This window comes from Somniosus microcephalus, chromosome 12 (assembly GCF_052327205.1).
Source record: "Somniosus microcephalus isolate GS21.2 chromosome 12, FLI_Smic_1.0, whole genome shotgun sequence".
Lineage (NCBI taxonomy): Eukaryota > Metazoa > Chordata > Chondrichthyes > Squaliformes > Somniosidae > Somniosus > Somniosus microcephalus.
The window spans coordinates 193,976,547-193,989,158 of record NC_140998.1 but is presented as its reverse complement, the minus strand read 5'-3'; the positions used below and the strand labels follow the sequence as shown (position 1 = coordinate 193,989,158).

Here is a 12,612-nt window from a genome sequence, read left to right as displayed (position 1 = left end):
GCCGTTAACACCATAAAAGGGGTAGATTTCCAGCGCTAGGCATTTAGCGCCCGGGCGCAGACCGATCTGCGCCCACACCCAACTTCAGTTGACATTTAGCGCCGGCGCAAAGTGTTTGCGCCCGCTCAGCTGCGCGCGCAGCTTATGACGTCATTTCGTCGTGCAACGCTGTTTGTGCGCCCCAAACCGGAAATTCAGTGGCGCCCGCACAATGTGGGCGTGGCGCTGTTAAGAACTGTGAAGTGGAACGCAGCAGAGGCCCTGCAGGCCTCGGGGAGCGCTAATTAAAGGGCACTTAGACTGAACTATAAAGGCCAGCCATTTTGCTGCAATGACTTTAGTGCTTTGGATTTCTGGACAGAGACCAAGGAACAGACCTTACTGATTTGGGACAACATAGGAGAGGTATTTTTGGCTTCTGGCCAGAGCTTGGAAATTTGACTCATTGTGATTTCACTGTTTGCAAGTTTATTATGGGGGCTGCATGGGGTTCCAACCCTCAGTTCCAGCATTATGTGCGAAGGGCTCGCAGACGCTGCATGAGAGGGCCAGCCATGCCTAGACGCAGAGGGGCCATCAGGCGTCGGCAACGTAGGCCTTACCCACTCAGGGAATACCGGCAGCAGGTGTCCTATCTCACCATGACTGCCGCGCATTGTGTTAAGAGGCTGCGTTTCAGAAGGGAGGTGGTTGCAGAGATCTGCCAGCTGCTTCACAGAGATCTGCATCCACAGCTGATGCGCAGGACGTCTCTGTCGGTGGAAGTGAAGGTCACGGTGGCTCTGAACTTTTATGCAAGCGGCTCCTTCCAAGCCGCTGCTGGGGACATAGCGAACATCTCCCAGTTCGCCGTGCATCGCTGCATCCGGCAGGTCACCGATGCCCTTTTCGCAAGGAGACACCAATTTATCTCCTTCCCCATGACCCTACAGAGGCAGGAGCAGCGTGCAGTCGGATTTGCCAGGATCGCCAACTTCCCCATGGTGCAGGGCGCCATTGACTGCACGCATGTGGCTATGCGGGCACCTATCGACAATGCCGAGGATTACCGCAACCGGAAGGGCTACCATTCCCTCAATGTACAGCTGGTGTGTGACCACAAGCAGCGCATCCTAGCTGTCAATGCCCGCTTTCCAGGAAGCAGCCACGATGCATTTATCCTGCGCCAGACTACTGTGGCTGACATGTTCGAGGCACAGCCTCCACCAAGGGGATGGCTTATTGGGGACAAAGGCTACCCTTTGTGTACATGGCTCATGACCCCGCTCCGCGTGCCCAGGACCCCTGCGGAGGAGGCATAAAACGAAAGCCATCAAGCCACAAGGAACATCATAGAGCAAACGATTGGCGGCCTCAAGCAATGGTTCCGCTGCCTCAATCGTTCCGGCAGATCTCTACAGTATTCGCCGGATAGAGTCTCCCAGTTCGTCGTCGTTTGCTGCATGCTGCACAACCTGGCTATTCGCAGGACTCAGGCACTGCCACCTCACATTGGAGCACCACCTCAGGAGGACGAGCAGGAGGACCATGAGGAGGAGGAGGAGGAGGAGGAGGAGTACCAGCCCAGGAGGGAGCCACAAGGTCCAAGGGCCGTCCGCCGGCGGCTTATTGAACGACACTTCTAGGCCCCCTGTCAGGGAATGGCTTGTGGCAATGAACGCACCTGAATGCTGCCGTTCCGCAAGCCCTCAGCCGGTTAACGCAACAACCACTTGAAACATGACACCTGGACAAGCTGAATAAATAAAAAGCTTTATTTAACAAACTCAGGGCCCTTCCCACATGAAACAGAAAAACAGACAAGACCCCCCAAAAAACAGTCCAAAACATATCTCAGTCCCACAACCTGGGGAGGAATAACAAAACTTGTCCATCCAATTGGCCTTCATCCTCAGCCTTACCAAAATAAGCCCCCCCCCTCCAGAACACAAACACCCCCATATAAAAAAAACAGCTGGCAACACACTCTACTTGGTGTGCCGAGAGGGCGAGTCCTTGTGCAGGCTTCTGCGGCCCCTGCCCGACCTGTTGCTCCGCCTCAACCTGGGCCCTGTGGGTGTTGCAAGGTTGGGGGAAGGCTCCTGAGGGGCACAATGCGTGATGGCAGATGCCCTTGGGGGTCGGCCTAGACGAGGTCCGGCCCTGGAGGGGCCGGCTGCTGACTGCTGCAGCTGTGGCTGGCCAGCATCAGTCTCTCCAGCAGCTCGTCGCACCTTGGCTGGGGGAGTGGCAATGGTGGCTGCAGCAATGGGGGCAAGCTGGCTGATGCCAGGCGCTCGCTGGTCGCCAGAGACACTGGCACTCGGCCGGGCTGGCACTGCAGCAAGCGCAGCAATCTGGTGAAGGCCAGACCGCTGTGCTGCAGCAGGGTGGCGGGTGCCCTGGCAATGCTTCCGTGACACAGCGAGTGTGGCAGAAGTGAGTGCCCGAACTGCCCTGGTCTGTGCCCGCATCAGATCAGCCAGTGTCTGGACGGCACCACTCATGAACTTGCGACTCGCGTCCTGTGCTGCCGCGAGTTGGTCGACACCCCTGGCCTGTGCTGCCGCGAGTTGCTCGACACCCCTGGCCTGTGAGTCCCCGAATTCGGCCACACTATGAGCCAGGGACTCAATGGCCTGAGGCAACTGTCCCACAACCCCCATGAACTCGTTGTGGCGGCGCTCTGAGGCCGCGGACATTTCATCAAGGAGGCGCACCTCCTGGGCGAGGACCGTCTCCGGACTGGAGGCCGGACTCTCCCTCTGGGGAGAAGGCCGCCGTGCTGCCCGACCCTTCCCGCGTGCCTGGACGCCAGTGGGCCCAGCAACTGCCCTCCCCTGCAACACTTCCCCCCTCGGGGGAGAAGGCCGCCGTGCTGCCCGACCCTTCCCGCGTGCCTGGACGCCACTGGGCCCAGGAGCTACACCCCCCTGCAACACTTCCCCCCCCTCTGGGGAGAAGGCCGCCGTGCTGCCCGACCCTTCCCACGTGGCTGGACGCCACTGGGCCCAGGAGCTACACCCCCCTGCAACACTTCCCCCTGGCTCTCCTCCAGGCAAGACCTGTCCCCTCCATTGCCATCCCCTGGCACGGATGAGGGTTCCCCCGATGTGCCACCTTCCTCTTGGTCCTCGTCGTCCTCCTCTTCTGAGGGACTGACATTCGCAGCTTCAGGGACCTCCTCCTCACCAGCTGAAAGCAGGAAGGCACAAGAGTCGCTTTAGAGTGAGGACAGGGCGTCAGCGAGGGAGGCATGAGTGGTGGCATTATGCGCATTGGTGGGACAGTGGCAAAGGATGTAGATCTGAAGCGCAAGGGGAACGAGAGAGGTCCAAACGGTCATGTCCTTACCATTGGGGCCCAGCACAGGGTCGGCGTCTCCAATAGCAACGGGGCCAACCACCCGGCCACGCATGAGTCGAGCCACGCGCTCCTCCAGGTCACTGAGCTCCTGGAACTGGACACGGCCTCCCCCGGTGACATTCCGGCTCTTCAGATTCTGCGCCAGCTTGGCCTGCAAGAGAAAGGACGGCCTCTAAGTACAGTGTGGTGCCCTGTTGTTGTGTGCACTGCCTCCCATGGTCGAATAGCTTGGCCAGTGTGGTGCCCTGTTGTTGTGTGCACTGCCTCCCATGGTGGAATAGCTTGGCCAGTGTGGTGCCCTGTTGTTGTGTGCACTGCCTCCCATGGTCGAATAGCTTGGCCAGTGTGTAAAGTCCAGAAAGTGCTATTGATGATCATGCCAGTGCCATAGCTGCGGGAGGAGGGCTGGCCATTAGGCCTTTGAGGTCCCTTTGCCCATAATGTGAGGTGCACATGCAAGGATGAGGAGGACACTGGAAAGGGTACTCACCTTGACCAACCGAGTGAGGTCGTTGTACTTCTTGCGGCATTGGTCACCAGTCCTGGGGACATCGCTGTTGGCTGACACCCTCTGGGCGATTTCCCTCCAGGCTCTCCTGTACTGCCTCCTGGGAGCCTTCTTGCCACTGTCCGGGCACAAGACCTCTCTTCTCTTTTCCAAACCCTTAAGCAGCACCCTCAAAGCATGCTCTGAGAAGCGCTGCACTCGTTCACGGGCCTTCTGCATGGCTTCAGGTGCTATTTGGGTGCACCAGCAGTGTCCAGGCCTAGCTGCAGGGCTCCACTATCCAGGGCGTGGCAGCAGACCAAGTCGACCCTTCCCCCTTTAAGAGCTGGCCGGCGTCAGTGTGTCTGCTGTCAATCAAAACATGACCGCACCTGCGCTGCGCCCGGCCTCGGCGTTATCAGTGCGCACCGCCGGCTTAGCGCCTAAAGATAGGAGTGCAACGACAGTTTCAGCGCTCGCCCAAACTCCTTGGCCAAAGCTACTGAATTTCGGCGAAGTGGCCTCCACTTTCCGGCGGGCGCTAACTTTAACGCCCGCCCGACTTTACCGCCCCAAAAGTGGCTATACTGAATTTCTAGGCCATTCTCTTTCATAAATGTCTCGTCATTGAACCCACAAAGAAATCAATACATCTCCTTCTTTCTCTCTCTCTCTTTCTCTCTCTCTCTCTCTCTCTCTTTCTTTCTCTCTCTCTTTCTTTCTCTAACCCCAAGTTGAGCTTCCATCCCCATATCCGCTCCATCAGAAAGGCCACATAATTCCACCTCCACAACATTGGCCGCCTCTGCCCCGTCTCGGCCCAGCAGTTGCTGAGAAATTCAGTAGATAAATATATGAACTATATTTAACTTATAATTCATTTCCTTCACAGCGATTCCCCTGCACAAAAGGCGCGAACAGATCCTTTCAGCTGCAGTTTATGTGATGCTGCTCCTCCTACTGGTCACAATGATAATTATTTTCGCTAAACTAAAGTGGAAAACACGGATTGAAGGTAAGGCCTGCAAGCTGTACACTCAGATACTCTGGACAGGTTCAAGGTAACGTTAGCAAACTAGAAATGTAGGTCAATAGCAAAATACTGCGGATGCTGGAAATCTGAAATAATAACAGAAAACGCTGGAAACACTCAGCAGGCCAGGCAGCATCCGTGGAGAGAGACACAGAGTCAACGTTTCAGGTCTGGGACCCTTCATCAGAACCGGAAAAAGGTGGCGATGTAACAGGTTTTAAGCAGGTGCAGAGACAGGGAGAGGGTGGGAGTGGAGGAAGGAATTGAAGGAACATTCTGTGCTGAGGTAAGAGACACTTTACAGCCTTCTGGACTCAACACTGAGTCCAACAATTTCAGGCTATAACCCCTGCTCCCATTTTTCATGCTGTATGATTTTGCCATCCCCATTTGCAACATTTTATCTTTCCTGCCTCTTACCTTAGCACAGAATGTCCCTGCAATTCCTTCCTTCCCCCGCCGCCCCCCCACCCCCCGCTCCCCCTGTCTTGGCACCTGAAGGCAAGGCCGCCATCGGTGGAGCGATTAAAACCAGGGATGTTCAAGAGGCCAGAATTAGAGAAGCGCAGAGATCTCAGAGCAGGAACTGCCAGAGTGGCACTGCTAATAATAACATCAATAAACATGAAAAAGGACATAAGCGAGAAGATGAATTAGCACTTGGCCATAATGCAATGATGAAGTGTCAAACACGGTGGGCACCAAAAGACAAAGTGGGTGTTCTATTCCACAGATTCCAAATTCCAGGCCCAGGTCTGTGGCCTGAAGCTGTCGTAACAAACAAACAAACATACCTGTAAAATGCTCATCAGTATGTTTTCAGTAATTAATAATGTAAGACAGACAAAGATGAATAGAGGTAGACAGATAGCTAGATAGAAAGCTAGATAGACAAACAGACAGATAGATAGAGAGACTGATAGATAGATAGAGAGACAGATAGATAGATAGAGAGACAGATAGACAGATAGATAGATTGAAAGATAGATAGATAGATAGACAGACAGACACTTTCAGTTTAACTACCCATTACCCCAATAACTCCCGACACTATTCCTGTTTTGTGATTCAGGTGTCAAGAGCAACCCTTCCCAGTTGGAAACTGTTCAGGTATGTTGTCCAGCAATGTTTCATTTGCAGACAGTATAAAAATATTAAACTAATTAAAGAGAGAATCTGAGGCGTATTCACCAAGTGGTGACAGTGGGTCACGGGGATCAGGAGGTTGCCATGCTCTGTCACAATGCTTTGTTCATTCATTCGAATTTCGAGGGCCCTTTGCTTGACCTCAGCATCGCTCAACTAAGGCAGGGAACAAATCAGCCAGAATTCCCATTGATGATCTTATCCACTGAACGTTGTTCCAAAGTGCAGATCGCTTTTGAGCCAGTGATGTGTCTGACCAACATACGAAGCTAGCATCAAGCTTAAGGGTGTCTGGACTGAACTGGCGAAAATCCACACAGGTAGAGTTTCTGCTTTGCTGATGTGAAGTGAGCACTCACTCCGCTAGAGGGAGACCCTCCGTTTATTTGTGTCCGTAGAGTTCGGACTCAGGTGGGTGAGAGCCAAGGCCTTGCATTCCCAAGTGTGTGCAAGCACAGAGTTATATCCTAATGTGTAGAGAGGCTACTTAATCACAGCTGCTTTAGTGGGTAAACATAAAATAACATTGAGATGGTTGACACATTTTGTACTAGATGATAATGATATTATCTATGTGAGAGGTTCACAGGAAGGAGAAGCAATGAGTGTTTTTGGTGTTAATATTATGTGGAGATGTTATGAATTACAGGAACATAGAAACAGGAGGAGGCCATTCAGCCCCTCCAGCCTGTTCCGCCATTCAACCAGATCATAAGACCATAAGATGTAGCAGCAGGAGTCGGTCATTTGGCCCCTCGAGCCTGCTCCGCCATTCAATAAGATCACGGCTGATCTGATCTTGGTCTCAACTCCACTTCCCTGCCCGCTCCCCATAACCCTTCACTCCCTTATCGTTCAAAAATCTGTCTCTCTCCAGCTTAAATATATTCAATGACCCAGCCTCCACAGCTCTCTGGGGAAGAGAATTCCAAAGATTCATGACCCTCTGAGAGAAGGAATTCCTCCTCATTTCCGATTTAAATGGGTGTCCCCTTATTCTGAAAAGATGCCCCCTAGTTCTAGATTCCCCCACGAGGGGAAACATCCTCCCTGCATCTACCCTGTCAATCCCCCTCAGAATCTTATATGTTTCAATAAGACCCCCTCTCATTCTTCCAAACTCCAATGAGTATAGGCCCAACCTGCTCAATCTTTCTTCATAAGACAACCCCTTCATCTCCGGAATCAACCTCGCAAACCTTCTCTGAACTGCCTCCAATGCAGGTATATCCTTCCTTAAATAAGGGGATCAAAACTGTACGCAGTACTCCAGCAGATCGTGGCTGATCTGCCACCTAACTCCATAGATCCGGCTTGCTCCATATCCCTTAATACCTTTGGTTAACAAAAAGCTATCAATCTCAGATTTAAAATTAACAATTGACCCAGCATCAATTGTCATTTGCAGAAGAGTTCCAGACTTCTACCGCCCTTTGCGTGTAGGAGTGTTTCCTAACTTCACTCCAGAAAGGTCTGGCTCTAATTTTTAGGCCATGTCCCCTAGTCCTAGAATCCCCAACCAGCAGAAATAGTTTCTCTCTCTATCTACCCTATCAGTTCCCCTTGATATCTTGAAAACTTCGATTGATGCAGGAAGTTGGAGAGTAGTTGACTGAGCTCTGTTGCGGAAATATCGATGTATGACTTGACCCAGTCACATCTGTCCGATGTTGCATAACTTGGAATATGTCACAGAGTAAAGGATTCTTGTTGAGTCCACTGGTCCATGCGGCTTTGGCCTGTGTTGAGACCAGGAGTTAACACTTTTGCAAAACGCCAATTAGGATGACGGGTGTCGCCAATAGAAATGAACAAACATGCCCCCTTTTAAAAGGGGGCACAGGCAATAAACTTCAAATCATGAGTAAAACAAAATGAAGCATGAAATTAAAGCAAAATGTTGTTTGTGGTGTCGATGATGCACTCCAGGGCCTCTGGTGTCCATCGGTCGTGGAAGGCCTCAAGCGTACCAGTGGACACCAGCGGCTCCCTCTCCAGGGACACCCGACCGCAGACATATCCACGGAAGAGAGGCAGGTGGCCGAGCCCCTCGACTGCCTTCTGCCTGGACCTGTGGATGGCCACGTTGGACAGGCCCAGGAGCAGTCCCACGAGGAGGTCCTCCGACTTGGCCCGCTCCCCTCCTCCCCAACGGGTGGCCAAAGATCAGGAGCATGGGGACTGAAGTGCAGCCAGAAGTTGAGAAGGGGCTGCAACCTCGTGCACTCAACATACACGGGGAACACGGGCTCACCCAGACCGCAACAATTGCCGGCCACCTGGGAGAACCAGGAGCTGGAGATCAGGTTGTTCTGCCAAGTGCGAAGTGAATGGGCTGAAACTTTCCGTTACTGGAGCAGAACCTTGGCTTTGCTCAAGCTCTAAGTGTACAGCGATGGATCATCTCCCACCTTCAAGGAACCCAGTGACAATGGATGCACATTTCTGTCTCCGCAGGAGGACCGTCAGATCGAATATGCCTTATTAAAGCCGCACACTTCAAAAGCAGGAGAGAGGCAAACAAGAAAAGTTCCAAAGGAAGAGGTTCCTAACTCCGAGATGACAGTGTATGCGATTGTGATTCACTAATCTACACATCCAACTTTTAGTGGATGAAGTGAAATTGTTCCATTTATTGCTTTGCGAGAAAGTCTGTACCAGTTAATGGGAATAAATCTGTCCATGTTATTATGGTATTCCGACTGATAAATCACTGACAGCACTCAGGGATTGAACACTTCTGACATGGATTTCATAATTTGTTAATACATTGACTGTTCCTAATTATTTATCTACGTTTCCCATTCCGTGCTGTATTACGCTCTCACGGGACAAGTACAGCAACGAGGGTTTCAGAGTGAAACCCTTCCTATTCTGCCACATTAGAAGATTATATTCTGTATTTCCTATGTAAACTTGAGGTCATCCAGAACTCAGCTGCCCGTGTCCTAACTCGCACCGAGTCCTGATCACCCATCACCCCTGTTGCTCGCTGACCTACATTGGTTCCTGGTTAAGCAATACCTCGATTTCAAAATTCTCATCCTTGTTTTCAAATCCCTCCATGGCCTCGCCTCTCCCAATCTCTGAAATCTCCTTCAGCCCCACAACCCCCCGGGATATCTGCGCTCCTCTAATTCACCCCTTTTGAGCATCCCTGATTATAATCGCTCAACATTTGGTGGCTGTGCCTTCTGTTGCTCAGGCCCTGTGCTCTGGGGTGGGGAGGGGAGGGAAGGGGAGTGTTCGGGTAGGGCGGGGAGGGTAGGGGTGGGATGGGGAGGGGAGGGGCGGGATGGGGAGGGTAGGGGCGGGGAGGGGAGGGAAGGGGAGTGTTCGGGAGGGTAGGGGCGGGGAGGGGAGGGAAGGGGAGTGTTTGGGTAGGACGGGGAGAGAGGGGTGGTGTGGGGTGGGTAGGGGCGGGGTGGGGAGGGGAGGGAAGGGAAGGGGAGTGTTCGGGTAGGGTGGGGCGGGTAGTGGTGGGGAGGGGAGGGAAGGGGAGTGTTCGGGTAGGGCGGGGAGGGTAGGGGCGGGGTGGGGAGGGGAGGGTTGGGGAGTGTTCGGGTAGGGCGGGGAGGGTAGGGGCGGGGTGGGGAGGGGAGGGGAGTGTTCGGGTAGGGTGGGGAGGGTAGGGGTGGGGTGGGGAGGGGAGGGAAGGGGAGTGTTCGGACGGAGCGGGGAGGGTAGGGGCAGGGTGGGGCGGGGAGGGAAGGGGAGTGTTCGGGTAGGGCAGGGAGGGTAGGGGCGGGGTGGGGAGGGGAGGGAAGGGGCTGGAATGGTTGGGAGAGGAGGGGAGGGAAGGGGAGTGTTCGGGTAGGGCGGAGAGGGTAGGGGCAGGGTGGGGAGGGTAGGAGCAGGGTGGGGAGGGTAGGGGCGGGATGGGGAGGGGAGGGAAGGGGAATGTTCATGTAGGGGTAGGGGCGGGGTGGGGGAGGTAGGGGCGGGGTGGGGAGGGTGGGGCGGGGTGGGGAGGGGAGGAGCGGGGTGGGGAGGGTAGGGGCGGGGTGGGGAGGGTGTGGCGGGGTGGGGAGGGGAGGAGCAGGGTGGGGAGGGTGGGGCGGAGTGGGGAGGGTAGGGGCGGGGTGGGGAGGGTAGGGGCGGGGTGGGGAGGGTGGGGCGGGGTGGGGAGGGGAGGAGCAGGGTGGGGAGGGTAGGGGCGGGGAGGGGAGGGGAGGAGCAGGGTGGGGAGGGTAGGGGCGGGGAAGGGAGGGAAGGGGAATGTTCATGTAGGGGTGGGGAGGGTGGGACGGGGTGGGGAGGGTAGGAAGGAAGGGGAGTTTACGGTGGGGCAGGAATGGAGGGAAGGTGATCGTAGGGGCGGGGTGAGGAGGAGTGGGAAGAGTTAGGGGGCGATGAGGAGGGTAGCTGCTCAGTACTAGCACTGCGAGAGTCAGACTAAATTTATTGGGCTCAAATATCTGGAATGGGGCTCGAACCCACGAAGTTCTGAATAAGCGGGGAGGGTATAACTGAGCCACAGCTGATACCTAATTCCTCAGGTCAAAATGATTTGGACAAATTGAAGAATTTCCTTCCATTCATTTGAAAACTAATATCTGTCTTCATTTATAACAGGCAGTGCAGAAGCGCCACCTGCAGGCAGTAACCCGGCACTACAGGGCAGAATTGGAACTGCGCTGTTTTGCAGATTCTGCATCCAGTTCAAGTCTTCCCACATTTACACAGATGGTGAGCTGAGGGCTGCGTGGTTTTCTGCGGCGTTTACTTTGCAAAAAAATAAGCATAAACAGAAATAGAAATCCACAGTTGCACCACAGACAAATGAGGTGTGGCTGTTAAAGGTGCCTGCGCACAAATCTGAGTTCAGCTAATACAGATACAGAAGGGGCAGACCGTTCGGCCCATTTTAGCAGAGTTTTCGGGTGTATTGGAAGAGTGGGTCGCTCTAGCAAGGAGCTGGCACAGACATGACGGGCCGAATGGCCTCCTTCTGTGCTGCGAATCTCTGCGGTTCTCTCATTGTGGGAATTAATTTAGCTTTTTGACCCCTGTAGTGCTGCTTTGTCGCCACCGGGCAGCAGCATTGCACCATAAAGACAAACTGAAGGAAACAGAGGCGAAGAGTTTCCACTCAGTTTTCCCCATCTCCAGCCGTAAATTCACAGGAAAAGCCCCGATGTAAAAGGCTGAAAGGGATGGTTTGCACCGTTTCGGAGGGGGGACTGCCGATCTCCCCTCGAAGTGATGGCATAAATCAGGAGATGCCTCACTGAAATTCTCCCCCAGAAACAAGCTTAAATGTAACCGAAACAGGAAAGGCTAGCATAGGAAAGAATAAAGTAAGGGAGGACATTGATGGCCAAGGAATAAATAGACTTACAGACATGAGTGTAAAAAGATGCTTAAAATAAAGTGAGAATTAAAAATAAATTAAACTGTCTGTACAGCAATGCATACAGTGTCCATCCATAATAAAACAGGGGAGCTGGAGGCAATAATGCATTGTGAGGAACCACAATGGTAGGGATTACTGAGACATGGCTATAGAAAATCAGGATTTGGAATTAACCGTTGCAGTGTATGGAAACGACAGAGAGGGAGAAGGGGGAGGTGGAGTAGCTGTATTTACTGGAGATAACATAATGGCAGTAGAAAAAAGTGACTCATCCATTGGAAAGACAGAAATAGAATCCATGTGGATAGAGATAAGCAATAAATGAAAGGATCAATCACACTCATAGGGCTAGTCTACAGGCCACTTAATCTTGGAAGGGATGTGGAGGAAGAAATATGCAAACGAATTAAGGACCGAGTGACACGCATAGAATAATAATCATGGGGTATTTCATCTTCCCCGAAATTAATTGGCCAGAAGAGGTAGTTAAAGGGGATAAAGGAATGGAGTTTCCCCAATGTGTAAAGAATGCCTTTCTAATCCAGAATGTAAGAAGCCCAACACGGAAGGATTCGCTACTGAATCTAGTAATGGGGAATGAACCAGAGAAGAAAAGAAATGTAAAAGAAGTGGAACATCTAGGCAATAATTAATATAATATAATACTGTTTAGGATAATAATTGAGAAGCACTAAAGCAGGACAACGACCAGGGCAACAGAGTGGAGAGAAGCTGATTTTGAGGGGTTGAGAATAGAATTTGTGAAAATAAAATGGACACCAATATTTGCAAACAATGGTGTAAAACAGCAATGGGAAACATTTAAAACGGTGTTCAACAGAGTCCGGGAAAAAAACATATTCTGCTACAAAACAGCAACAAGCTAAACATTAATGAGACACCAGGGATGAATAAAGACACAAGGGAAAATTGAGGTAAAGAAAGGGAAATACACTAAGTACATGGACAGCAGAGGCGAGCAAGACAAGGGACAGTACGGAAAGACTAGGTGAGAATTCGATAAAACAATTAGGAAGGCTAAGAGGAACTTTGAAATTAAATTATCAAGGGACATAAACAAAATAGCAAAATATTCTACAAGCACATCAATAAAAAAGGAATGTCAGGATGGGAATAGGGCCATTAACGGACGGTCTGGATACATTCACAGGCAGCGATAGCGAAATTGCCAAAATATTAAATAATTATTTTGCTTCAGTATTTACCAAGAAGACTGATCAAGTG

General features: G+C 52.2%; 2 protein-coding genes across 2 annotated transcripts in view; one reads left to right on the top strand and one right to left on the bottom strand.

Moving 5' to 3' along the window:
• Positions 1-8,699, top strand: part of LOC147109831 (uncharacterized) — a 296,962-nt gene extending 288,263 nt beyond the window's left edge. The window contains exons 4-6 of the mRNA XM_086003892.1: positions 4,725-4,847; positions 5,938-5,975; positions 8,469-8,699. Coding sequence (XP_085860018.1) covers positions 4,725-4,847; positions 5,938-5,975; positions 8,469-8,600 — 293 coding nt within the window. The 3' untranslated portion in view covers positions 8,601-8,699. The remainder of the gene's footprint in view (positions 1-4,724; positions 4,848-5,937; positions 5,976-8,468) is intronic.
• The window catches only part of LOC147109830 (uncharacterized), a 127,747-nt gene that overhangs the window by 48,838 nt on the left and 66,297 nt on the right, over positions 1-12,612 (bottom strand). The gene's annotated exons all lie outside the window — the stretch shown is intronic.